The following is a 27,634-nucleotide window of genomic DNA, read 5'->3' as shown; positions in this document are numbered from 1 at the left end:
GAAACAGTGCGCTGTCGAGACGGCTCCTGTAGATAATGTCTGTCTTCTGCCTCCATTTACTCCTTAACTAAGACATGTTGGATTCGTGTTAATGTGTATTTAAAGATGCTTAAATTTGGTGGGAAAATAAAAAAAATATATATAAAAACATCTGATCAACCATAGCTTTTGCGACCCCCTGTTGAAGACCTATACGTTAGGAAATGAACGAGCCGAGGGAGACAGACCAGTGCTGAAATAGTATTTTTATTAAATACTTTCAAGATCCAAGTTTGAAGAATAACAAAGCTATGATGAAGACCAACTAACACTCAGACAAACACTTGATAGTCGTCAATTCATGGTTGTATTTCATTGTACATCATGATCATGCAAAAAAACTCCAGCATCCACGTGAAGGCTGGGGGAGGAGAAAGCGCAGCCCAAATAGTATATCATTACAACGCAGGGAAAACGCTAACATCGAGGGCCTCATACCAAGCTACGGCTCCTGAATCCTTTTTTTTTTTTTAAATCATTATTTTTTTTATTTTATTTTTAAAATTTTGCATTTTTTTAAATATATTTTTCATGTCACCTATTCAACATTCTGGATGGAGGAAATTTCAAAAGATGCAAATATATATTAACACTAGGCTCCATCCTTACTCAGGTAGGTACATGGTAGAAATGTGTAACTGAAACATGCATATAACTAGGTCTCCCGCTCTGGATCATCACAACAGTGGAGGTCGTGAAGAACCTGCACACCCACACCAACGCTCGTCTCCTTCATAAAACACCTTCCTCTCAACTGAGCAGGCACGATTTAAAACCACCGAGGGTAGATTAACAAATAATTTAATCCTGATCAATATCTTTAATTTTTGTGTTGTCCTCCCTCTTTTTCCCTTTTATTTATTTACTTTTTTTTTTTTGTATATGTGTGAGGGAGAGTGCAGAACTCCAGCTTGGCAGATCGGCAAATTACCAAAAAACGACAACAACGGCGACGACAACGAAAAAACAGTAACACAGGAACAAGAAAAAAACAAAAACAAAACAAAAAAAACAACAACAACAAATAAACATCTCAAGAGGGTTCAAGGGGAGGAGGGGTTTAAGATACGACCGTCGAGGGTGGGGGGTGAATGGATGGAGACGATTAAGCCGAGGTCACACAACGGCAGATATGCAGATATATGTTACAAAGCCTCAACACACCAGCAGGCATGTGTGTGTGTGTGTGTTTGTGCATATGATATGAAAACTCACAGCATTGTGGGATCAGAAGTTAAGGACACGTCTTTAAATCCGCCCGGCTGAGGGGGTTCAAATATCTTTTTTTTTTTTTATTGTTTCTTTTATTCCCCATCTTCAAAAACAGTCGTACGGCCATGGGACTAGGAGCTGGTAGCCGTCAGGAGGAGTGAATAACCCCGAGAGCTACCGGGGTTTTAAGGAAGTATTTCTTTTTTTTTTTTTTTTTTAAGGTGGAGAAACTGCAGAGGAAAATGTTGCTCTTTAAACTAGTGGGGAGTGTCACAGAGGTCATGGGGTGGTACCCAAGCCCAGATGCACAGGATGAGTGTCTCTTAGATACATGTACATATATTACACTTTTCTACATATATCTATACATACACTGTATTTACACAGTGATTATAAACAAACCAGGCCCTTGCAGAAAGCAGAGAGACGGAGTGGGAGTTAAAAAGGGAAAAGGGGTTAAATGATGAGGGAGAGGCAGCGGGCAAACATGCAAAAAAAAAAAAAAAACAACAACCAAAAAACGCCTTTCCGGCCCATTCTCTCAGTCCACTGCATAAAGACACAACAGGACGCACGGGTGAGCTCAAAATTTGCACGATAAAATCCCTCTTTTTAAAAACTCAGATGCTTTAAAACGGAGCCTCTGATGATGTAGCATCAGTCAGCCCCAAAGAATTAAAAAACAAAATAGAATGAAACGGAACATAAAACACAAGAGGCTCCGGTTATTCACAGGAAACGCATCAGGACGCTAAAAACACAACAAAACATCAAATCAGACGCCCCCCACCCGCCCCACTCCCACAACGACACGATTTCCGTTTTATCGGAAAACAAGCACACAAACGAAAACACAAACACGTAAAAAGCCTAAAGTTCTACACTTTGGTGCTTCATGTTTTTGATGTCAAGTTTCTCGTCGTCGCGTTCTCCGACTGAGCCAACTTGATTATTTTTCCCTCTTTAAATCGGGTGGGGGAAAACCTCACTACATCTTTAACATCAATGTCCAGGTAGCGAGCGCAACACTTTCTACCCGGTAATCCCTAAACGTGTCCAAAATCTCAGCTGCTCCCTTCACACTCCTCTCTGCTCGTCCCTTATTAGATAGTGAATATAAATGCTTGGTTGGGTTTTGGTGGTTTCTGGTACATCTAGTCATAATTTACACAGTATATTCATAACTCATACTCATAAACTGTCACAAGTTCAACTGTAAATCCTCTCCTCCCCCAAGACGTCTCATCTCGCGCGGGCAGAAAAAAGATGGCTGCCAGGGGAGGGACAGAGGGCAAAGACGCGCCCTCCAATCAGGCGCCAGATGCATGCATCATCCCAAGGGGGCGGTGTCTTGTGTTCAGCCGGCCCCCAGCAGGTCAAAGGAGGGACAGGATTGGTTGGTATCGTGGAGAGGGATGCGATCTCGCCCGGCCGGGCTCCTGGCACTAGCCAATCCACGCAGAGGACGAACCTCTAAACACGCTCGCTGAAAAAAACTGCCCCCCAAAACACACACTCCAGTAGACTGGAGGCTCAGGACCACTGAGGGGGGGGAGAGGAGGGGGCAACACGTTAGTTTGTTTGATAATTAAACTTTAGGACACAGAGAAGGGTCATAGTAAAAAAAACAGACATATAATAAATACATGAGCAGGACCGGTGCTATGACTGTGACCGAAACGGAAATATTTCCACAAACAAGAAGCCTACCTTCCCCATAAAAGACACAACAACCACCAACACTCATGTCACATGACATATATCAGACTGATATTTGCGTATTATACTGGTATCTGCCCATATTTCTTTTTTGGTGCAGACCATACATTGCCCCTCCCCCACTAGCAGAGTGCATGCTTGTGCTGTACCTCTACTTAACTGTTTATTTGGTATGCATACGATCATAAATATTCTTTAAGTTCAATAAATGTTGATGTTTTTGGTTAAATTGAGACTTTGTTATCATTTTCATCATTTAAATATAGGGAGAAAAGCAATATTGACTCCAAATATGGGCTGCACGTAACAGTCGTCGGCCAAGGCTGATGTAAAAAAATCCATTTCCGTTCAACTCTCGCCTGAACAAATATTACAACTAACTCTACATAATTCTTCCTACCAGCAGGTGGCAGTATTCATTGTACAAAAGAGGAAACAGGAAGTGCTACTATTAGCTGGGAGGCTAGGTAGAGCTACAAACCACTAAAGCAGAGCAGAATCTTGCTCATCAGTAAAGATGATCGTGTTGTTTTGGAAGCATTTGTGTATTTTAATGTCCAGAAGAGCCTGGATGAAGGTTATCAGTCATCCAGGTCGTCGTACATCCAAGGAGCGTTTTACAAAAACAAAACTTCTTCTCAAAACTCAACAAGCCCAGTTGCTTTTAGAAAAGCCTTGATGTTTACTGTCATCACTTCAGTTTCTCCTTCCGTGCATCGGTTCCCTAATCTAACCAGCTGATCACAGGGATCTCTCCGGCCAATGTGTTTAGCTGTAAAGCTGCAAATTTGAAAGCTTATCTGTTACACAACACTGGCAAACAGCCGACGGTTGACTTGGTGTGGAGCGGCTCCAATAGACCTCATGGCCAAAAACTAAGGAAACGACCCAAGTAGCAATAAGCCTTTAAGAGGAGCTGTGAGGGAATCACCTCAGCACCAGAAACCAAAACATACGACGACAGAAAAAGTAGAAAACTAAAACAATCTCTGAACGTTGGAGTAGTGCCTGTATGGATTTCCACGTACAGCAGCTTTTGTGTGTGTGTGTGTTTTGTGCGAGTACCTGATCACTGTAGTGGTGCAGCAGGTGCTCCTGAGCAGTGGAAGTGAACATTGAGCCACTTGCCATCGCGACGATGCCAGACCCTGGTCTCCTCCGACTGGCTGGAGCGAGGGCGGCCCGTGGAGTCCACAAACTGCGTGAGGCGGATGTAGGCGATGCACGCGGCGTCCTCACCGATCAGGTGCACGTGGGGGTTGAGCAAGGTGGTGTGCACGGGCTTGCTGTTCTTACTCAGCACTGGACAAGAAAAATAAAACGTGTCGAGGCGCGGTCGAATACCAGAGGACTCAGAGGGAGTTAAAAGATGATCCAGGTAAATGTGAGAAATTCACAGACTTTGAATATTGAAAGAAAAATGAACCAAGAGGAGCTAAAGAACTTGTTTGAACGGAAAAAGTAAAACATCAAATCAAGCATCAAACAAGTTTTCAAACAATCAGAGTATTAAATGATTAAAGAAGCCACCTCAGCTCTGTAAAGTTAGCATTTTATCATATGAACTACGCTCACATAGAGGCTGGTACTGTGCACATGTTTGTCACCACCTCAATCAGAACAGACTGAACCAATCAGAGGGACAGAGAGGGGTGGAGTAAACTCTGATAATCTGTTCAATGGGAAAATAATGACCATGTAAACATTTGACATCTCTCTGATGTTGTTGTTGTTGCTCATCACCTTCTGAATTAATTCACTGTTATGAGTAAAACTGGGAAAATCCTCTTCTGTTACGTTTCCAGCAGATTTGACAGAACTACTTTGTCAATTAAGTTGTATCCTGATTGTTGTATAAATAGAGGCTATGCACGTATCCTCACAGCTAGCGAAGTCTCCATGGTTACGGCCACCGAGTGGCAAAAAGTGACAGTTAAACATGGAGATTAGCAGCATTAGGTTGAATCATGGACTTTAACAGTCAATCTAAATTATAAAATTAATTTTTAAAAAAAGGTGAACAACTGTTTCGCAATTGACTGTACCAACAGATTTGAAAAGCAGTCGGAGATATCTGTACAAAGATACCTGACAAATAAAAGTAAATGAATCGCTGCATTAAGAAACAACTGGAATCCAGGCACAGAAACGTGGTATTAATTTAGTCTGATGAAGTCGTACCTTAAGTTACTTCTTAAGTCACGTTCTGGAGGGCTGTTAGACGGAGTATTTGTGATCACTCCTCATCATCCTTTTAACGCGTGGTCTGATGCTACAGTAACGTTACTTCTCAGTAAAGCTCTTAGCGTTAGCATCTTTTATTTAGCTACATTCATCATACCTGAAATGACCCAAAACTAGCTTCCACTTTTCCAAATAAGGGGGTACTCTAGTACAAAGCTGTGTTGTATAAAGTACCACAAGGTCCTACTTTAGTGTAAGTATAGTATTTCCTGGAGTTGAAATCAGGTCCATATAAATATCAGGCTAAACGATTTCTGCCCACATGTCAATGTTCACGGACCATTTGTTATTTGGTAGTTCGTATGGATCATTGTCGAGTCCAGTTGTCCTGAATTTGATCTGTATTTACTGATACATTTCACCATGTTTTCTGACACACTGTGGCAGTGACGTCAATGCAAACCCTCTAAATCTTCATTTGAGCATTTTATTTAGTGTAAACAGTTAAGTTTAAGTCTGGTGGAACAGATATTGTCCTTTTCAAGTGTAGCCAGTGACTAATATTCTTGCTCATTCCCAGGAGGACTGAAAGCTGTATTCTGTGAAATGACCATCGTACCATGTACGGACAAAAAGACACTCACAGTTTTCAAAGTAGAACTTGTGGAAGTCCATTCCCTCCACCAGGTTTCCCAAGGCCTCGGGTTCAAACGAGGTGAGACCAGGATCACAAATCCTCCTGAGAAAGAAAATTAACACTCATGTTCACACATATTTCACTTCGACTGCTTTTCACCACGAACATGCAGCCGCACTCACGTATAGGCATCGAAATCTCCGTTGTTGATCGCTTCAATCAGCTGCTCCGTTATCTTGATGATCTCCTGTTTACGAGCTACAGACACGAGACAAACAGAAAGGAGAAGTGAGACGTCCGTTAGTGAATAGATGAAACATTTAACTGTGGGTTTGTTTTTTTTCTTCCTCTCGATAACATTATCTCTCGTCTCTTCAGCTTTCCTTCACACACCACCCTCCTCTTCAACCATCACTGTCTGTCGCTCAGCTTCTCGCCTTCTGCACGACGCCAACAACTGACTGAGTGTTAGTCTCTGCTGTGAGCCCACACTGACACCAAAACACAAATAACAACTTTGTCTGTAGATGCCACGACTGATGAACCCCCCCCACCACCACCCAGGGCCACGTATGAGTTTTCCTCCTGCTGTTGTCAGCTGTTATTATTCAGAGTTTTGTCAACAAACTCGTCATAATGAGTCGTAAAATTTAAATTAATAAACTTAAACTCACAGATAACTATTTAGTTTGCGTTACGTCGACGCTTCTCTTATTGATTGACATGATTTAAAATTCAGTTTTGTTAATTCAACCTATTATTGTCCATATTAGATTCTCAAAACTAAATAACTCTCTCTTCCAGAAAAAGACACCTCAAAGAAAGAGACAACCATTTCTATAAAATAAACAACAAATATTACTTGTGTAACAAAAACGTGACATGTTCCATCTTTATTCTGAGCCAAATATGTCCCACGAGGTCCAAAATCTATCGATGAATCCCACTTTTGTACCAGACGTTCATTAAATTTAACATTTATTTTCCACTTATGTCTGAATAAAAATCAAAGCTTCTCCACAGGAGGCGTTCAGGTACAGTGCTGAGTGTAGGTCATCTGTGTTTCATATACGTGTTGATAGTAGAGCCTTCACATATTTTGTTCCGATTCAAAGATTAATTCATACAACAGTGTTAGACGCTGCATTTAACTGTGGTTTAGTTTGACAGGGAGACATAGATCTGACAAAGCCTCGACACCATGCACATGCAAACTCTTTAATTGGTCATCATTTTGCAGGAAGTCTGGATTTTAAGAAATAATCTAGTAAATGAGAGTGTCAGCACCAAATGTAGGGAGTTGCAAGTTAATTCAGTGCAGGACTCCTAAGAAAACTAAACTTTCATGGCTAAAACACTCAAACGTTTCTGAAGTATTAGCTGTGTTGATTAAGATTGAAGCCAAATTTTCCACCAGACACTTGTGAGACGCCTCAAAAACCACAGCTGCAGGATACATAATCAGTCTGACACACGACAAAAATAACCCCCACAAATGCATGTTTCAATCTTGTGTTTAATGACATGTGTTGAAGAATAACTACAGGGCTTCAACTTGTCACTTGCTGCGTTTCAATTTCCCCCTAGAAATGTGCAAAACTTAAATATCGCAATAATAAAACTGGTAATGGAAACATGGCCTGCATTTCTAAAAACCTGTCAACACTTTTACGCTCTCATGAGGAGGTTTTTCAGACGTATCGATATAAAAGTGTTTTGCAAAGGTGCAATGGAAACCTGCGTCATCACCGGAGCCGACTCGGTTCATTTGAAGTTCTCAAAGTGAAGTCGCACGTGGTGAGTATTTAAGAATTGTGAGAATTGTGGGATATCACGAGACGTGACTTTATGGGAGTTACAGCTCGTTCACAAAACACAGACAAAGCACAATTGTACTTTATCGAAATTTCAGAAATATCGCTTTTATTTTGCGAAGAAGTAATGGAAACGCAGCTAGTTTAGTTTTTTAAAGAAACAAATGTGCCACTAACGGGAGGTTTGCTGAAATGTTCTGAGGATTGTTGGTTCTGGTATGTTCATGGGTTTTCTTAGCAATGTGAGAAATATACCGTAACAATTATTTTTAAAAGTATGCCAACCTTACCAATGAAGTAAATGAACCCAACATGAATCCAGTTAAGTTTGTGAACCACTCAGAGACACTTTAAACCCCCTGAGACCCGGCGTCCTCATATGGGGACATAACATTTTAGGTTTGTGGTAGTTTATTCTGCTTCAATAAGCCCTGTTGTCGCAGGGTCAATACACTTGTTTATTTATACCTGTTTACCTGTTTATACCTTATTTTCCTGTTTGACATGACATTGCAAATTTAAGAAATTCACAAGTACTCATTTGAGGACGTTGGGATTTCATCGTTTCCAATTGTGCTTTTGCATTAAAATAAATATTTTATATTTTGGTTCACATTGGTGACTAATCTGTGTCCACCTATTTTTTGTTTTTTACCAAAACCTACAGATTTGTATAAGACGATGCTTATTTTTTGCAGTTCTTTGGTCCTGCGAATCCTATTTTAAAGAAACTAAGACACAATTCCAACCAAATTATTGGGTCTCAAGATGTTAATAACTATTACCTACTACATAACTCTTGGCACATAACTGATGGTGATGAGAGAGAAGGTTTTAGTCAAAGACGGGGCGGGTTGGGTTGAGGTTAGTCAGTTAGTGCGGATGTATTCTTACTCTGCTTAGTGTTGCTTTTAGCAGCGACAGTGTTGCTCCCTAGCGGAGCGGCAGGCATGGAGGACTGTGAGAGCTCAGAGTCGGGGCAGGAGCTGTTGCCTGTGCTGTTCCATGCCATGCGCTTTACGTCATGCGGTGGAACTGAAACAACAACGAATGGTCAAACAAACACAAATACGTGGATGGACAAGGTGGACAGAAATGTGCATGTCATCACCCGTACGTTACACACACACACACACACACACACACGCGCACGCACAAACTGAACGTGCAAGTATAAAATAAAAGTGACAAAGCTCAAAAAAGTGATGAAAGAAAAAGTTAGTTTGGGTTTATGACAGACATGCAGATAGGCAGCATGAGGACAGGATGAGAGCTGGAGGCTGGAGGCTGCCGCTCTGATCCTGATGCCGTGTGATGTGCAAGTCATTTAACTGCCTGCTCTGCTCACGTCTACTCAACTCCTAATGCTCATATACATTAACAAAGCCTCCTCTGATGAACTGCTGCACCAAGCAAAGAAGGGATCGAAGCCATTGTTTGTTATTAGCTCATGTTATGCCTGTGGGGAAACTTGGCGTGTTCAGGAAGGAAAGGCAGGAGTGGATACGGCGCACAGGAAAGGAGTGAAGAGGAGGAAGAGAGATTAGACCGTCCTTTAGTGCAGGTCCGTCTGCTGAGAGCAGGGGGACGAGGTCAAGAAAGGAAAGATCGGAGCGAGGACCGCTGTATTAGAGAGAAGATTAAAGAACATAACGGAGCGTAGGAGGAGAATGAATGAGAAAAATGTGAGGACAAAAGAGAAACATGATGCTCCGCGGTGCACATGGTTCCAGGAAAGTCAGACGACCGGCAGCAGGGCCTGTCAGACCGAGCGGTCGGTTTAGGACACTCAGCTGCAAGGTAAGCAAGGCTTCCTCCAGCTGGAGCTGTCACATTAGGAGGACAAGGGGATAGATGCAGTGACCACCCAAAAAAACAAAAAAACAAACAAAAAAAACACCACACACGCACCCACACACACACACACAGATTTCAGGGTTCCCACAGTGGCCCTGATGAAAAACTCCACAATTTTCTTTCTGTTAATGACTTTCCATAAATAGATCAGAGTGATCCCATGACCTGAAAAACAAAAAATCGGAGCACAGGGAAGTTCATGTGTAGTTTGCTCTTAGAAAAGACAATTAAGAGAATATTCCAGTTTGGTCGTGTTAACGATCTTAACATCGCACGTGAAGTAATTGCTGAGATCTGGGGAAAGCAAGTAAAGTCCAACAGAAAAAAATAAATAAATTATATTATGTAATCTTCTTGTATCAGAGAAAATTTGGTCCAAAAGCGACCTATTAAAAACATAATTCTTTTAGTTTTTCCATCTAAATAACCATCTGTTGAGCCATTATCTATCACCAAATACAATTGTGTCTGAGTCTCTGGTCACTGATGAAAGCACTTAGATTATTATGAGCCGGGTGTTTGTGCTAATGCAACGCGTAAAGTTATCTGGACATGATGAAGACGAGATGGATTCCAACACTAATGCTAATGCAAACTGAACATTTCCTATTGCTGCTGCATCACATTAAAAGCAGCTCACTGTCAAAACGAAAACAGGCTTTTATTCTGAAGTGGTCTCAGGAAATGCAACAAGCTTAAACGCAATCAATTATTAAGGAGACGTCTGGAAAACAAGACAGCGGTCACCTTTTGACAGCAGACTTATAAAACAAGAAGGAGCACGTAATCAGTTCACGGCTGCTAATAAAATAATATAAAAGTACTGAACCAGTTTTACCGTTTTTGCCAAACTAACCAAGAAACTGAGAACATAAGAACATGAGAACAAGGACTCTAACGTGTCTCAAAATGGTCTCACTTCATTCGTGATAAGATTATAAAGTCGATTTTGTTATTTTTGGTGATACAAGATGTAAACATTTTGAAAAATCCTTAATATGTAGGATTACAGTTCGTCTTCCTCCGTCTTTTAACAGACTTGAAGAAAAGGAGATTCACATATTCTCTATAATGTAATAAAATAAATAGATTTCTTTAATTTTATGATTCATTTGCACCCAGATATCAGCAATAAACCTGTAATTATGATCAATGGGAAGTTGGAAGTGTCTTTTAAATATAAACCAAATGGTGTTTTGAGTTTCCCTTTATACGTTTTTAAAACAAATAAAACACAATAATTAATATTCCACACATCTAAACCCAGTGGGAACCCTCAAAAAAGCTTGGTGGATCAGAGTGGGGGGGGAGGGGGGAGCTCAAAGATGTAAGACGTCATTGCCAGTGACTACAAAAAGCCAGGGTGGGAGTGGGGAGGGGGGGTGGTTGGGTGTGTTAGGTCCTTGCCAGGGGGCGACCGTATAGTTTCTGGTTGCCATGGACAAACTTACTGGCAGGTGAGCTTTGAGGTGAGGGCAGAAGTGGGGGCATCTCCTCATTGGCGCTGCTCTGACTCAGCGCCGAACTGTCCGCTAGAACACACATACACAAAAACGCAGCCAGACACGCGATAAATACAAACATACATACGACAAGCGCACAGTCAAGAGTGTGAGAGAAGCACGTTGTATCTCATCACACCTGCCAGTCACTACAGTCAAATACGCACACTTCACTAGATGGGAGACAGAAAGAGAGAGCGGATAAGCACAGGAAAAGGGGAATAAAACACTTGAGTACCTTTCCTACCTTTCATTTCCTCCTCGTCGTTGGTGGCGTTGCTCTCCGTTGATCCCTACGGTGCAGAGAGAAGCGCACACAGGTTATTAACACAGCCGGGGGTGGAGGATCGCGTCCAGCTGGGATGCGCGATGTTCTGTGTCGGACTCTCACCTTGACTCCATCGGGAGGGTTGTGCACCACCGTGCTCTGAGATTCCTGCGATGCAGAACAGAAGAGTTGGTACGAGACACGACAGGCCTGAAACAGTGCTTCTCAACGGGCCCCTTCATTTACCGCAGCTCGTGTTTTAATTTATCAACCAAGTGTTATTTTCATTACCCATTAATGTAATATTTTCTCAATGAGATTTATCCTTTGCCGCACAAAACGGACGGTCACTGTTTTCAGCCAAAAATAAAAATATAAATAAATGTTTTTTTTGCGTGTGTAAGTGTGTTGCTTTGTCTATTGATTAATACTGAGATTATTTTCACAATTAATCAGTTAATAGTTTAACCTCCTGGGACCCAAGCATTTGTTTGGAATTTCTTTAAAATGAGATTAAGATCTTCAGGTATTTTTAGTGGGACCTAAGAAGTATATAAAAATAAGCATCATCTTTGAACTGGAAAAAATAAATAAAAATATGTGGACACAGGGATTATTTGACTATATATTACAGTTTAAGTCCCCGACATGTATCAAAATATAAAATGGAAATCCCAACGTCCTCAAACGAGGACTTGTGAATTTCTTAAATTTGCATGTCATATCAAGCTAGAAAAGCTAATACGCATAAATAAACAACATGTACACGGCAGACAAAAGTGTCTCCTTATGAAGACAACAGGTCTAAATGAATCAGAATAAGCAGCAACAAACCTAAAACCTAATGTCCCCATATGAGGACGCCGGGTCTCAGGAGGTTAAATAATTTTCTAGGTGTCATCTTCAAATGTCTTGTTTTATTCAAGCAACCGTCATAAATCTCAATAAAGTTTAAAAATAGAAGAAAAACATCTGTTTGTTCTTAATTGATAATTGAGAATCTGTTAATAGTTTAAGCTCTAGTTTAAATTTAATGCTTTTTTTAAAAAAAAAAAAAAAAAAAAAAAGAAAGAAATTATTATTTCTTATGTGTGATTCTGCATAATGTGAAACACTCGACGAAGCCTTGGGGGCCACCAGTTGAGAAGCACTGTGAAACAAGTTGCAGAAGTTAATGCATGCGTCTGACGAAGCGTCTTAAAACAACATCATGCCAGAACGGGATGAGAGAGCAATGGTGAAGTTTCACAGTGTGGCAAGGACGTCAGTCAGGGGTTAGTGTTTGTGCTAAAGAAAAGGGTTAGGGCTTAAAGATGGTTAAAGGGGAGCTCGTTAGGTATGAGATATTAAGGACAACGAGATAAAAAAAAAAAAAACAGGGGCCATCACATGATCAATTCTACACAGAACTCGACAACTCTCTGTGGGGCAATTTTAGAGGCATAGTCTACCACATACAAGTTCATGCTCCTAAATCTTAACAGGTGCACATGTGCAGCCCGAGATTCAAACTGATGGTGGGAATTTGGACTTTAAAAAAAAAAGGCGCCTCATGAGCCTAATGGCGATCAGGAACACATGTGCACCTCCAGATGGGATGGGACGGCGGGGGGGGGACAGGGAATGTAACACCTCCGTGGATGGCGGATGAAGGATGACAAGCAGCCGACTATGACGATGATGGAGGACGTAGCACTAATATGCAACTACTGGGCGGTAAAGACAGGAGGACCGACACTGCGGCGGTCTACTGTACCATCTGGGCGTTGGTTGCCATGTTGGTGTCTTTCAGGGCATTGATGGCGCTCACTATACTGTTCTTACTGTTGTTGGTTGAAGGCTGGGACGAGAACGTAAACACTCAAAGTGAACACATACACGCGCACATTCACACACAGATGCATTAGAATTGGACGCCTTTTAGGGAATGGGGCTAATGTTGGTCGAAGCTCCCAGGCTGTTGAGAGCTAACAGGGCAAATGAGAGGGTGAGTGCCACAGAATGGCCTCTAGATCATCCTTTTTACTGCCTCACTAACTCTCTATGCCTCTGCCACTTAACTACACAGAGAGACCCCTGGGGCAAGAGAAGAAAGGGAGGAAGGCAGGAGGAGGAGGAGGAGGAGGAGAAAGATGCCTAATAGCAGCACAGGCTGATGGACGCTGCTCGGAAAAAGAGCAGCAGACACCAGACTGAAATTGACTAAAGGTGAAAGAATAAAGGAGGAGAGGCTCATAACTGCGTGAGAATGTGACAGATACGGTGAAGAAAAAAAAACACAGGTTGTCGAGTTTCTCAAACTTATGAACTAATCTAAAGAAAGAGGCCGGAGAAAGTTGAGGAACCGAAAAGTAAAAATCATCCTACAGGTAGAGTGGGACATAAAACAAAATAAATAAATAAAACAGAGAATATTGCTATTTGAAAAGGAGGTAACTCTTGAGGAGAAAGTGAGTTTTGTAGAGTCAAAAAGAAAAAAAGAACAGAAGGTAGAAAAAGGAGGTCAGCTAACAGAGGAGAGAGTAGTAGAACAATAGAGGGCAGAGAGGTGACGAGACAACCTTACCTTAGCAGAATCTGACTTCTTGTTGAGTAAACTTTTGCACGCTGTAAAAAAAACAAAACAATAAAGGGGGATAGAAAAGAAGAGACAGCAGAAAACAGAGTTTAACAGATGCCTCCGTGCTGATTAACCCCTGAAACTTGCATCTACAGTGACTTACGTCTAAGAAACCCCCAAAAATTCTTTGCGACATGCCTGAACGTCTCCAGAAAAGAATAACATGCATTTAAAGGATTCATTTTTTTTTCCCTTCCCCGCTTGGTCGTACAGGTTGCTACACTCTGCAAAACCCATTCACATAATAATCCATTCATTGCCATCTGGGGATAAAAGAGAAACCTGAGAGCAAAGTAAACTTCCTCAATCCATTTCCTGTCTGGAAGACCCCAGCAGATCTAGAGAGAGAGAGTGATGGTCAGACTCAAACTGCCGCCAGGACTGACGGTGATGAGCTCAGGTTAATGTAAATCATTGATTTCCTTTAAGGGCTCAAGTCACTTTTCCTCTCGGCCTAAAGCTCTCAACTCTCCCTTGCTTCCTTTTCTCTAATTTTCGACGGACAAATGGAGGTTCCCAAAGTCTTATCTTGTGTTTCTTACCTTAGAAAACAGAAATGGGAGAGGGAAAGCGGATGACAGAAAAGGGGGGAGGGATGGTTTTGTAAAAAGAGGGGCCTTAGCATTTCAACACCAGAGGGTAGAGATGAGGGGGGGGGGGGGACACAGCATTTTCAGCCGCAAAACGATATCAAGTGACAACTCATGCTCCTTCATCCCGGCTGTAAATATGCAGCTTCTGTCTCGGCCCGGCCATGCAGCATCCAAAGAGAAACGTATTCAAGTACGTAAAAAAGGAAAGGTTCTCGTTCCACAACCGGGGAAAGAAGAGCTGATTGTTCGGAGTGCGAACATCTGCTCTTGTTTCAACTATGTCTTTCGTCTACCGAAAGAGCTATCGGGACGCTACTCGTGACAGCGCGGGGCCGCTACGTTCACACGCTCTCCGAATACGGGCTTTCATTCCTCCCGCTCGCTAATTCCTCGTGGCGAGACGTGCACGGTCAAGGCGACCTGAGAGCGCGTGAAGGTGCGTCCCCCCCCCGAGAACGTTTGGCACGATTAAACCACGCAGGCACCCACATGCGAGAGGCAGCAAGGCAAACAACTTTCTAGAAATGTGCAGAAATGCTCCAAAACGCACACTTCTGTCACATTCTTTTTGCTATAATGTCATTAATAGGGAACATCATGAGCAAACTGCCAAGCCTCGCCTCAGCCATACTCTACAGAGAAATGCAAAGAAGAAGCAGTAAAAAAAAAAAAGTGCTGGGATTTTGCAGAGATGAGTGACATCATCTGTGGACTAAAGGCCGAACATAAATAAATAAATAAATGAACAAAGAGGACCTAGATGGTTAAAGAGGAGGGGAGATGAGGAGCACAATCTGGAGTGATGACGTCACACATGATATTCACAGAAACTTACAAAACTCGGTCCAGTCTCAGGGATGCAGCCCCGCATTCGGAGGGCTTTAGCTGACAATCAAAAACCACCACAGACACCCCGAAATCTCAGCGCACCAGTCACACACTCGGATATAAAAACCCGCCTCCCACACGGAGCTTGTCTCCTCGTTAACGTTACACCTTCGCCCTGCAGATCCTACGTAAAAAAAAAAAAAAATGAACGCACTGTAGAGCAGAGGAGATTCTCCCGTCTGAAAAGGGCGACGGGGAATCCGGTCTGCTCCACAGCGCCTGTTTCTAACGTACTCAATCCATGGAGCCACCATTGGAATCGCCGACCTTCACCCACCCAACCCAACCCCACCCCAGCAGGATGAGAGCAGATTCTGATTTTAGTACTTTTAAAAAAAAAAAAAAGAAATATCCCTCCTTTCACTGTGGGAAAAAAAGAAAGAAAAAAGATGCCGCACATTAGCAGGAATTTGTTCTGCTGCCATGTTGGCATTCCTGCATCGGGAGGGAACTTTTTTTTTTTACTAAAAGCACTAAAACAGAAGTCCAGAGGGGGAGATGAGACGGAGGATGCCTTTAACCTCGAGGGATTCATCAGGAAGGCTGCGCGAGAGTGATGGTTTCAACAGTCGTCCTAGGTAGCACCACTGCAGGCAGCTTTCCCGCCCTCCGTCCCCACCTGAAACCCCCAGCTCCTTAACATCCAACCCTTCCCCACCCACACACCTCCCTCAACCAGACCCAGGTTCGACGATGGCAGCACGCCAACCCAGCTCTTGCCGGCCCCCTGCAGTGTCAGTTCCCGCCCCCAGGATACATGCCCCTCCTCATCCCCTGCCCCGGTCCGCCCTGTGCCCATCCTCGCAGCCCCAGCCATCGAGGTGGCGGGGGGGGAAAGAGAGCACAGGAGCGTAAGGGGTCAGCTGGAAGTCAGGATGGAGCTTGCAAGATGTGACGCAATAGCTCATTTAGAAGATGAAATGTGGGTTGTAAGGACGCGGCTGAGTGGTGGTGAGGTGTGAATGTGAAAATCGCTTTGAAAGCGGAGGTTGTTTTTTTTTTTACCATTAAATTATGCTGATGTACATGAGTGGGTGTGGAAAATCTGAGGTCTTTGCTGTACTGCAAACACACATCCGTTGATACCCTGAATGAACGACAAATTTAAATGCATGCATGCATGTGTGTGAATGTCGATGAGGATGCTGGCAGAGGCTGCATGCAGGAGTTTTGAGGGGATTGGCAAACGAGGGCCAACCCAGCAATTATGAACAAAAGAAGTAGCAATGTGTGTAGAGAGGAAGTGGATGGGCGTGTCTCTGGGACGTACCTTCCTGAGCCAGTGAGGCCGTGGAGGAGGCGGCAGCAGCAGAGTTGGTATGCTGCCGGCCCACTATTGGACAGAAATGCTACAGTTGGGAGGGGCTATGCATATTAAGGCAGGTCTATCTCACGCCCGGTTCACTCATGGGCCTAGAAAGCCACAGAGCGCGCCGGCCACAGCCCGTTTCCAACACGTCCAACACGCTGATGGAAACGGGCTGGAGCACAAACATGCACCCCTGTGGATTCCTAGGCCCAGGGTTGAAATCATTAGCCATCGACTGACCAATTACTTAGAGGCTGAGAACAAGGCTTCAACGAAAACAAGTCACTCTTAGCAGTCCCCTGTTTTTGGTAAAAAAAAAAAAAAAAAAACCCACACTTTTCCCCCAGAAAATCTCATAAAAGTCTACTTTTCCTTCTCAAACATGCAAACGCTCCTCGGGAAGCAGAAAAGAGGGACACACACACACACACGCACGCACACACATACAGTCACACACAAACACACAGGGAGAGATACATTAGCATGGACAAGGACTGGGTCCCACATATAATCTGTGTACATGACAGAATATAACATTTTTAGCCTGCTAACATACATCAGGATGCAAGGCGCTCGCACTAAAACCATCAATATCTCTCTAAACACAGAAAAAAAAAATGTCACGTTTCAATTCAGTTTAATGTTGCAAACGAGCTCCTGTGCACATACGAAAACATATTGTTATTTTGAGGATGAGTGGGTGATTGTGTGTGTGTGTGTGTGTGTGTGTGTGTGTGTGTGTGGTGAGGGGGTTAAAAGAGGTGCAGAGGACTCTATCCACTCTCCTTCCTCCTCTCCCTCTGCATGTGCTGCGTGGGAGGCTGAGGGCGAAGGGCACACCCACCTGAGAAGTTTCTGGACACCAACATGGTGGTGAGAATGGCTCCCTGGAGGAGGAGGAAGAGGAGGAGGAGGAGGAGAGAAGTGAGGGTGGTTTTATTTAATAGGGCGAAAACAGAGTCGACGGTGAGTGTTTAAGCTCTCGCAAACCGTTTCTGATTAATGAACATTTGCATCGTGTTACTGAGGACGTCCACTGTTAACTGTGTGTTTTTTTTACATCTCAGAGTCTTGCAAACGCATTCTTCTATGCAAACGAAGTTAAACGATGTGACTAAACAGAACAGCTGATACTTGGTTTGCATGTAGAGCTGTAAATGCAAACTAGAGCCGCTAGAGCTCGACGTCTTTCGAAATGTTTTCGACGTTGCTGCCGACACAGCAGGACGTCCTCAGAGGTTAAACATCGTCTCAAGACACATTCTGACCTGTAACTCCTTGAACTAAAATTAGTTTTATTTAAAGCTTGTGGTAGTCGACACAATTCTACGCCCAATGCTTAAATTTTAAGTTTTAAATTAAACTATCTGAGAGCAAATGTAGGCTGGCCACATAAAATACAACATGTTATACAATAAAACTGAAGATATGCTTAAAAGAGATGGATACCTTGAGTTTTCGGCGAGCGTTGAACTTGCGGAGACATTCGACAGTTTCCTGTCTGTGCATCATGGACGCCACTGTAGAACGGTGCTGTGAACACGAACACGAGACAAACTCTCAGTATTTCGATGGATCTATCGCAGCTCAGATCGGATCCTCTCCGGCGAGTGAGTGAGTGAATACTTACGCAGACCCATGGGTGTTTGAGGGCCTGTTCGGCAGTGATTCTCTTGGCTGGATTAATCGTCAACATCTGGTTGATCAGGTTCTTTGCCTCTGGAGTCACTGTGTCCCACTCTGGGGACGGGAACTGAGGGCAATAGAAAAAAAAAACAAGTACGTGTGACATGTTTTCTGAAGGGCTTTGGCGCATCTGGGCGCCAGGTCTCGAGTTAATTTCTCAAAATTAAACAGATATCAGAGGAAAACTGGTAATTTTGTTTTCAGATTTGCTGAACATATGCTCACGTTCCAGGGCTGTAAAACATTTTAACTAAAATAAATAAATAAATAAAATAAATAAAACCCTGCTATGCGAGTTGATTATCCAGCTACTAGGAGGAGGATATCCCTCTCCCCCTTTTCTCACACACCCCTCTGCAATGCGTCAGGGAGGCCCTGATAGGATCAATAGCTTTGGACCAGATCTCAATTGGACACTATTAAACATTCAAAAACTGCTTAGTAAACCCCTGCACTGCACCCGTCACAAACACACACACACACACACACTTACATCGTACGCCCCAGCTTTGATCTGCTGATAGAGTTTGTGTTGATCTTCATCCCAGAAGGGAGGGTATCCCACTAACAAGATATACAGAATAACACCTGACAGGGAATAAAACGGGAAGAAGAAGAGATACAATACATTAAATATGATAAAACATGTCAATAAGGCATGAAAGTATATGTACGAACTTAAAGCCACCTCTCTGAAATAACACAAGAAGGTTTGAAAAACCTTTAATATCCCATTTAAAAACTCACCACACGCCCATATGTCCACAGGCTTGCCGTAGGGGTCCTTCCTCAGGACCTCGGGGGAGAGATACCCAGGAGTGCCTGCAAACCCTGCCCGACAGAAAACAACAAAATTAAACTGCTGGCTTTTTTTTTTTACTAAAATCTCGATTAAAAAGGCAACTTTTGCGCAGTTATGTGAAGAGTTAAACTGATAATGACCCTTGGGCTATTATGCAAGACCAGATTATGACCATGTAGAGTCACAAGCAAATGGCCATTAATCATCTCGTTCCTGCTAAAGAGTCAGCCAAATGCTGGCAGCTCAACCAACACACAATGACCTAAGCATGAACAGGAAAGTGGCTGTGAGACCTTTAAGCATTGCTCCCACAAATATTCCCTGGCTTACCAGCAGTAGCAGATGTGTATCTGTACGGACTTGTTGCATGAAAAGAGAGCCTATTCAACAGTGATTCATATGCAGTGTAGACTATCCGGTCCTAATCGCCCAGATAGAGTAACGGATCAGGTAATTGTTGGGCACGTTTGATATGAGTGCGTCACTGTTTGTGTTTTCTTACCAAACCAAGCCTGCTGGTCTCCCTGCACTTCGATAGCGAGGCCAAAATCTGCCAGCTTCACGGCAGCTCCCTTCATCTTACTGGCCAACAACAGGTTCTCGGGCTGAGACGCACACACACATGGTGGAGCAGAATGTAGGACAACAGATGAAGACAGTGAGAGACGGCTAGTGACAGGCGCTCTTCAGCAAAGCTCGGCTTTCCCTTAGAAATATTTATATTTCATGCGTTCGACACAGCTCGCGTGGGGGCGGAGTAAAGGTGCGAGAAAGCGATGGAGAGGAGAGGAGGTGGGGGGGAGAGGATGAGTAGTCAAGAATCTCCACAACGCCGTATATGGGCAAGGGTTTGTAGCCATAGAAACCACTCGGGAGTCATTTAGGCAGCGCTGCAGACTGCATGCTAAATGGAAAGTGTACTTAGGCGAGAGGCAGCATGTGTGGTAGCGTTTCTAAATGGCCGTTGTTTGGGCAGCGGGACATAAAGGGCCGCAGTAAAAAGCCCACTCAGGATAAAAGGCCAACAAATCAGACAGGCAGCGCTCGAGGTAATAGAGTTATTCTCCAACACAGAGCGCGCACGCACATACAAAAGCCACCCACACATGTCTCAGACATCCCTTGAGATCTCCCCCCCCTTTTTTTTTTTTTAAATCCAAGAGATGTTTGCTTGAAAAAATACAATACGTATCATTATCCACCTTTCTGCCCGGATTACCATCATCACCCTAAACTGAGTTAACTAGAAAAGAAACTGGAGGTGCTCTTCGCACACGAGCCAATCAGCAATTAGGGACGACTCGAGGTCCCCCCCCCCCCGTCGCTCCTCGGGCGCTGTGATGTCACACGGGTTGTCGTGGCAACTCCCGAGGTTCATCTATGGCTTCGCCTCCTCCCTCTTAATAGACCCCCTTCACAACAGTACGCGTTTTGAGTCCTTGTCTTTTCCTTGCCATAGGTGAGAGACAAACCCCCCCGTCCACGTGACCATGACTCACCATCCCTGTGCTCAACATGAACACACACACACAAACACACACACGCACGCACACACTCACAAAGTCCTGGTCAAGGACAGACGAGCTGACAGATCTGACAAAAGATAGAGGAATAAAAAAAAAAAAAGTGGATAGACGGGAGAGGGACGCTGGGGAAAAATAAAAGAGATGGGAGCAAAATTGCAGAGAGGAAGAGGGGAAAGAAAAAAAAAAAGAAGAAGAGAGAGACGGAGCAACTAAGCCATCTGTGTGTTGCCATGGCCACGAGCAGAGGTGTGTGTGAGTGTGTGGTTGTCACGGCAACGGGCAGCCACTCACCTTGAGGTCTCTGTGCACAATATCATGCTGGTGGATATGATTGACACTCTCCAAGATCTGACTAATGCAATGACTGGAGACAGAGACAGAGAAGAAAACGTGTCAGTCGCCGTCCGTCGTCACAAAAAAAAAAAAAAATCGTCTCTCGCAGCGATTCGTGTTTTTTTTTCTGCTGGATTGTGAGCGTTTCACTGCAACGTGGCTCGAGCTCCCGTCAGGACCATATCGCGCCAGATCACTATTAAACCGACGAGATGTAAATAGAGCTGCGCTACGTGCTGTTAAGGTAGATGGAGTGTTTTTTTAAAAGTGATGATAAATCTTAAAATCTTAAAGCTTCTCCCCTCAACAATGCATTAAATAAATTTAATTTATCGCTTTATTAATTGATTAGAAAAATATCTGTTATAGTCAAAGCTTGTGGAATTAAACGGGCAGTTCTATACAATCGCTATCATTTCTCAAAGACATCACCCAGGTACTGTAGCTTAAATCATCGATACCAAGTAACACGTGTGGGAGGCCTTACACCACACAGTCAATAAATCTCTATCCCAGGCGCAATTTTAATAATGGGGGCGTCAATTCAGCTGCCACTAATACCGTTGCCATTATTTCTCTATTCTGGCTGATGAGCGTGTTTCACACTAGCCTGTTGAGTGTGTTGGCTCGTGATTTCGTCCCCACGAGCCAGATTAATGCCGTCCACGCTGTGGCGTCGGCCTCCATAATGCCACTGTTTTGAGACTCGCGTTCACGTCTCTGGAAAGGTTAACGGGTCAGAGGTCGGGCCCGGCGAGCGGAAAATGTGCCTCGGGCTTAATCCACATTGCTCATTTTTTTTTTTGTTTGTGGATTTCTGAGTGTGCGTGTGTTTCCAAATGCCCCCCCCCCTCCCTCGTCCATATGTACGAACAGACCAAGACCCCTAATCCAATTGTAGACAGAATACAGCGCAGCCACAGGAGGAAAGGAGGAGGGGAGAAAAGGCAAAGAGAGTGAAATGGCCCAATCGATAGTGAGGGATGGTCAGTCTACGGAAATATAACAAACAGGGCTGCAATGAGTCCCTGACGTCACCAGTGACGTCATCGATTACAGCTTTTCCAGATAGGACCAGGTGTTAACATTCACTCGAGCTCGAGCCAGATCTTCAGAAGTGTTGCAATTTCTTTTAAAGAAATGCTCATTTTGAAATGGGGTGGTGTTTATCGTGTTACGTGCTCTTGGTATGTTGGCAACCTTGAAACGGGACATTTTTTTTTTTTTTTTTGATAAGAATCAAGTTCACGAGTTGTGGCCTGTTAACTGAGGCTTTTAGAAACGGTGAACGTGGAGTGAAATGCACTGAAATTTAGCGATAAAGCAGCTACTTATGGTTAAATTCTCATTTAATTGATAAACCTTTAACCATGGAGGCTGATGTTACTATTCAAATGCTGAACACATTCGAGTAAATGATTTCCCTTAATAACCACAAGCCATTTGCAAAAAAAGAAAAGAGAAAGCATCATCAGTATTTGGACTATTACACTCGTCATCTGTTTATCAGTCAAGAAGTCAGACTCTATAGACTAGATGCTAATAGCTGGCGTGACTACGCTGCTTTCAAGTGTACGTGCAAGTTGTAAACAGTTTGTTTGTGTCTATATTAACCTATAAAACTCAGACTTTAAGACCAGCAACTTTTAAAAGACCAATAATACATTTCCTGCTAAAATCAGCCAAGTTAAATCATACACAGCATTGGATTGGCTAATAATAGTAAAGAAAATATAAAAGCTGAAAAAATCTAATATAAACTTTTGTTAATATGCTAAAAGTTTTACCTTTTACCTTAATAACCGAGCACTCATAAAATATTCCATAGGTTACTACAAAAATATTCATAAATTTGTCATTTTTCTTGAGAATTGAACGATACTCAAAATTATTTGTGATTAATTTCCTGTTTATGCGGAAATAATTTCAGCGCTACTTGAATGTACGAGGACGAGCGTGCGTTCAAAGAGAGAAGGGAGCAAAGTACGTTAACACACTTGTTGAGAGGGGGGATGCATTTCCTGACTAGAATACAAGAAAAGCAATTACGTGCTCCGCTGTGTTCACGCTCATAAAATAAGGGTCTTCATATATTTAATGGGATTACGACGTATGTCTGCAGCGGCGTCAGAAGCGGCTCCATACCTGGCGTCGGCCTCGCTGTAGTACTCTCTGGCTACAATGTCTTCAAAAAGCTCTCCTCCCGTCACCCTGGGAGGGGGATGGAAGAAAGGGAGCAAAGTTGTTAGCATACACAAACAACCCGCAGCCGCGTGCATGGATAAAAATGTCAGCGGGTGTGTGTGCAGAATATACTCACAGGTCAAAGACTAGGTAATGAAAGCCCTCTTCTGAAATGCTGTCATGCAGTCTCACTGCCAAGAGAGAGAGAGGGTAGGAAGTGAGATATGGAAGTAACATTTAACATCTCCCCATAACCTAAACAACAAAAAAAACAAACCCTGACGAGAGGAAGAGGCCGAGGCAGAGCTGCAGAAATAAATGTCAACTGTGATTGTGATGCATTGATTTTCCTTCTCGCCACAGAGATATGAGCGCATCCAGTGGTTAGGCAATTAACCACCATTTAATTCTGCACCACACTCCGTACAATTATTGAAAGCGAGGACGCTGCTGGGACTGAGCGCTGCATTGAGTCAAATTACTAGTAGTTTAAGCCGTGTCTTTATAATGAACACTCTCCGCAGAGGAAATTTCTGTATGGTTGGGATATAGGCTATACCCACTGTGAGTAATTACAGCTCATTACCATGACACAGCACTAAACAACAAACTGCAATAAGAGCCTGACATTATACAAACCATTTCAAATGTTGGGGGACCTTTTATTACATGGCTGGCAGTTTATACACATACAGGAACCGGTCGGAGAGATGAATAAAAGGTATGGAACAAAGATATGAAGATAGAAAGTGTGTGCGTGAACTTTGTCATTTTATTTAATCTCGTCACTTCTGTTTTTCCTCTCGTGTACCGGCTCAACACGTTTAACCGTTGATCAGAGACGTGATTAATGCCGACAGCGTTAAACACGCCACCAAAGCTACGATCACAGACGCCGACACCTGCAAAAAGGCCCTTATTTAATCAAAGAGTAGTGGCAGTTTAGGTTGAAGATGCACAACCAACAAAAAAAAAAAATGGCACCCATCAACTCAACGTGTATGAAAAAAAAGACATTTTTGGACATGCAAGCAAGATAATACAAATAATTGTGGCTGCCGCTCACTCACCGAGCTAGTTTAGTTTACCGTGAAGACTGCCAGCCGCCTGAATCTGACCACGGCTAAAAAAAATATTCACCTCTAAATATCATGAGTTACCGGGTTATGGCCACATTTACACAAATATGATTTTTTTTTTTTTGGGTGAAACCACACGAGTCCGGCACATTTAAGGTCGACCGTCATGACGGATCAGGATTTTTCGGTGACCGCACCTTTTTTGAATCCAGGTCCCAGGGTGAAAAAAAGACAAACATACGGAGCCGGCGCGGTTTCTTTTTCTCGTTCGTGTGGACACCAGATACGAACACAATGACGTCATCGCCTCGCCTCTCCAGCGCCCGATGTCTCACAACAACTGCGACATCAACGGCCGACAACAGGCTTGTGACGGCGCTGCATCAGAGAACGACCCTCGTTGGGCGGTTAGGTCCATCATATACGTTACTAAGCCAGTATGACGAGCTAAAAAGGATTACGGACTGTAATCCAGACAGTAAGTTTGCATACGTGCACGCTCCGACTCTTCTTCTTCTTCTTTTTCTGTCCGAGTTCTGTAGCAGAAACGGCGCCACACACAGACCTGGGATATATACTACAGCGCTTCTGCAACTGTGGTTTTGCAACGGATGCATCTTTACGGAGAAATCCTCAAAACAACGTCAATGAAAAGAACGTTTTGGTGCGTGTGAACGTGGCCTTAATCGCGTCCCCGGTCTTAATCGATGAGGACAAACACAAACAATCTGTATGAATCACTGAGAAATAAATGTGTAAATGTGACCGTGGGAGATCGAGAACCGCAGGGAATGTGTTTATTTTGTTGTTGGTCAGGAGCAGAGGCAGTGAATACATTAATGAGCTCATACTGCCATGATACTGCGGTTATGCGGTAACCGCTCCAGCCTCACTGTCAACATGGTTAAAGAGCAGCAGAATGACACAGCAGGATCCAGGTGTTGGAGGACGGGGCCCCGAGTCCCAGCTTTGGTTTAGTGTCAGCACAGAAATAGTTATGTAAAGCGAATATCAGTTGTATAATAAGACGAAGCAGGATGCCCCTGCAGCAAGAAACAAGAGCGACTGCTCTTTCCTCCTCCTCCTCCTCCTACTCCTCCTCCCATCTTCTTGCACTCCATCCATCTGTCTCCTACTCCTCCTGCTTTCGTCTCTCCATCTGTCTCTTTTTCATGCCCTCTTTTGTCTTAAAGTTTGAATGTAGAGTAGATGATGCCAAAATATGTCAAAAAAGAAAAGAGAGGACAAGAGAGAGAAAGAGAGAGAGAGAGAAAAATCTATATGGAGAGGGGAAGAGGAAAAGTAGGCGAGGGGCGAATGAGTGCCTGGGGGGGGCCGACAGGAAACTAGGACATGAAGAAAAGAGAAATAAGGAGAGCAGCAAGAAAGGTGTCATTGATTTTGTCATTTTCCCCCCTTTGTGGCCTTGAACGCTCATTTCGTCGGGACATCTCCATTAGAGCTGCTTAACGCATCTACGTTTTCCATAACAAATCCTAAAACGTGAAAGTCGAGAAAAAGCGCTGGACGCTCTTCACCAACGCGTTTGGACGCATCCCACACATGTCAGCACAGAACAGAGACGTCCGTCCAGGAAGACACTTCAGAGTCAATACTGTTGATGTTGTCCATTTTTTTTAGTTTTTGTTTCATTTCTAGCGTCACAACTACACAACTGATCTGAAAGAGCCTCACTCACCCATCACCACTACACATCATTGTGTTAATTCTAAGTGTATACGAGTTAAAAGTTAGCAGAATCATTTCTTTCACACTCTTAAAGTGGAACGACTTTCATTTAAATAAACATTTCTGTTGGCAAATTAGGTAAAAATACATTTAAAAAAAAATAAAAAATGATGAGCCCACGGTCCACAAATTATGAAAATCCTCACATAACAATTAGGAGTCGCCCCGTGGAGACGTTCCTGTCAAAAATAACAACTCAAGCACAGTTAAGCGTGATTTATGGTTCTCTTTGGGATCTGAAACGCATTTTTTCGTTGAGGTCTCTCCGTAGCCAGACAAGCCCAAAAAAAAAAAAAACTTCTCCCTCCTTCTTCCTCCTACACACTTCCTACTCTGACACATTTTCTCTTTTCTGCGTTGCAGTGATTTCGGTAAAACTCATGTTCGACATTAGAAGCTCGGAGTCGACTCCGTTTGAAGTACGCAGAGAAACTGAACACAGAAAAATCCTGCTGACGACTAGCGATTCAGTGAGGTGATGACATAATGCCGCAGTCGCACAAACGCTCACAACGGCGTAGGCCACTTATGTCAGATCTGGGAAGGGGGGGGGGACGCATAAATCTAGTGGTGTGTGATCCATCACCCGGCTTCTGCGTTTGGAGCCAGCGACGTGCAAGTGATTGACAATGTTACACACAATGTTAGGATCTCTTGGAAGCGAGTAATTACCATTTTTTAATCATACACAAAACAGATCTTGGAGATGACCATTTTGTAGCAACATCAGAGCGCTGAAGAGATATCTACCTATTGACCAGATTACTGGAAAACTGAGCCAGTGGAGAGTAAAGAAACAGTAAATTATATGAAAAACGCTTCATGATTTAACAGTTTTCCAGAGTAACAGTATAAGGAATATATGGAACAATTTACAGCTTTTACACACACAATGACTAAAAATAAACAATATTCTGGTTATCTCACTATAACCACCTCATTCAGAACTACACAAACATGATTAATGATATTAAACTTTAATTTGTCCAATAAATTATCACTGCCATCTGATGTACATATGTACAACTTGTATTTTAAGCTGCATTTACATTTTCTCAGTGAACTTTGTAGAATATTGCAATATATCGCAATATCATGATATTGCGATAATGTATCGTGACTCAAGTATCGTGATACGTATCGTAAAAGTCCTTGACAATACGATAAAACGATCAAACCTTTTTAGCAATTCTTGGAATCAAGTTGAAATCGTAAATCCTCACTTTCTGATATAGAAAATCTGGGAAATTCTCAGTTGCGGACACTCAAACTAGAATCTCATGGGGATATCGCAAAGCATGGTAAACACCGCAGCACAGATCGTTTGGTTAAAAACTCACCGATGTTGGGGTGCTTCAGGAGACGGCAGATACGAGCCTCCCTCTCAAGCTTCTGATGATCTGAGGAGATAAAAAGCCACAGTTCAGACACGTTAAGCAACAACGAGCAACAACGCATTTAATGGTTTAAACAGCACAGTCGTCACAGGATTATTTGACTTAATTTGAAGTTAGTATTTATTCTTTTCACTTGCGTTGCCTCGACAAAAATGCACAGCTTGTGAAATAAAAAACTGAATATTAAAACAAGTCCTACAACATACGTGGATTTATTTTCACTTGGTGAATAACAG

At 43.1% G+C, this 27,634-nt stretch overlaps 1 protein-coding gene across 32 annotated transcripts in view; it reads right to left on the bottom strand.

The window, feature by feature from the left end:
- Positions 1 to 227: 227 nt before the first annotated feature.
- The window catches only part of LOC125022605 (calcium/calmodulin-dependent protein kinase type II subunit gamma-like), a 36,272-nt gene continuing 8,865 nt past the window's right edge, over positions 228 to 27,634 (bottom strand). Inside the window, exons 3-23 of one of the 32 annotated variants that reach the window (XM_047609403.1) lie at positions 27,342 to 27,401; positions 23,310 to 23,364; positions 23,135 to 23,200; positions 20,948 to 21,020; positions 19,633 to 19,735; positions 19,076 to 19,159; positions 18,822 to 18,916; positions 18,273 to 18,395; positions 18,092 to 18,175; positions 17,487 to 17,529; positions 16,604 to 16,666; positions 13,799 to 13,839; positions 12,989 to 13,072; positions 11,356 to 11,400; positions 11,203 to 11,257; positions 10,914 to 10,994; positions 8,500 to 8,640; positions 5,974 to 6,049; positions 5,799 to 5,893; positions 4,036 to 4,272; positions 228 to 2,793 (exon numbers count right to left, since the gene is read on the bottom strand). In XM_047609403.1, the coding sequence (XP_047465359.1) occupies positions 4,040 to 4,272; positions 5,799 to 5,893; positions 5,974 to 6,049; positions 8,500 to 8,640; positions 10,914 to 10,994; positions 11,203 to 11,257; positions 11,356 to 11,400; positions 12,989 to 13,072; positions 13,799 to 13,839; positions 16,604 to 16,666; positions 17,487 to 17,529; positions 18,092 to 18,175; positions 18,273 to 18,395; positions 18,822 to 18,916; positions 19,076 to 19,159; positions 19,633 to 19,735; positions 20,948 to 21,020; positions 23,135 to 23,200; positions 23,310 to 23,364; positions 27,342 to 27,401 (1,700 nt within the window). In that variant the 3' untranslated portion in view covers positions 228 to 2,793; positions 4,036 to 4,039. Of the gene's footprint in view, positions 2,794 to 4,035; positions 4,273 to 5,798; positions 5,894 to 5,973; positions 6,050 to 8,499; positions 8,641 to 10,913; positions 10,995 to 11,202; positions 11,258 to 11,355; positions 11,401 to 12,988; positions 13,073 to 13,798; positions 13,840 to 16,603; positions 16,667 to 17,486; positions 17,530 to 18,091; positions 18,176 to 18,272; positions 18,396 to 18,821; positions 19,160 to 19,632; positions 19,736 to 20,947; positions 21,021 to 23,134; positions 23,201 to 23,309; positions 23,365 to 27,341; positions 27,402 to 27,634 lie in introns of all 32 variants that reach the window. The other 31 variants (XM_047609405.1, XM_047609390.1, XM_047609392.1 and 28 more) reach the window with 31 other exon arrangements.

The sequence above is a fragment of the Mugil cephalus genome, chromosome 16 (assembly GCF_022458985.1).
Source record: "Mugil cephalus isolate CIBA_MC_2020 chromosome 16, CIBA_Mcephalus_1.1, whole genome shotgun sequence".
In the NCBI taxonomy this organism is placed as follows: domain Eukaryota; kingdom Metazoa; phylum Chordata; class Actinopteri; order Mugiliformes; family Mugilidae; genus Mugil; species Mugil cephalus.
The sequence above is the reverse complement of the archived record's forward strand: the minus strand, read 5'-3'. Positions and strand labels throughout refer to the sequence as shown.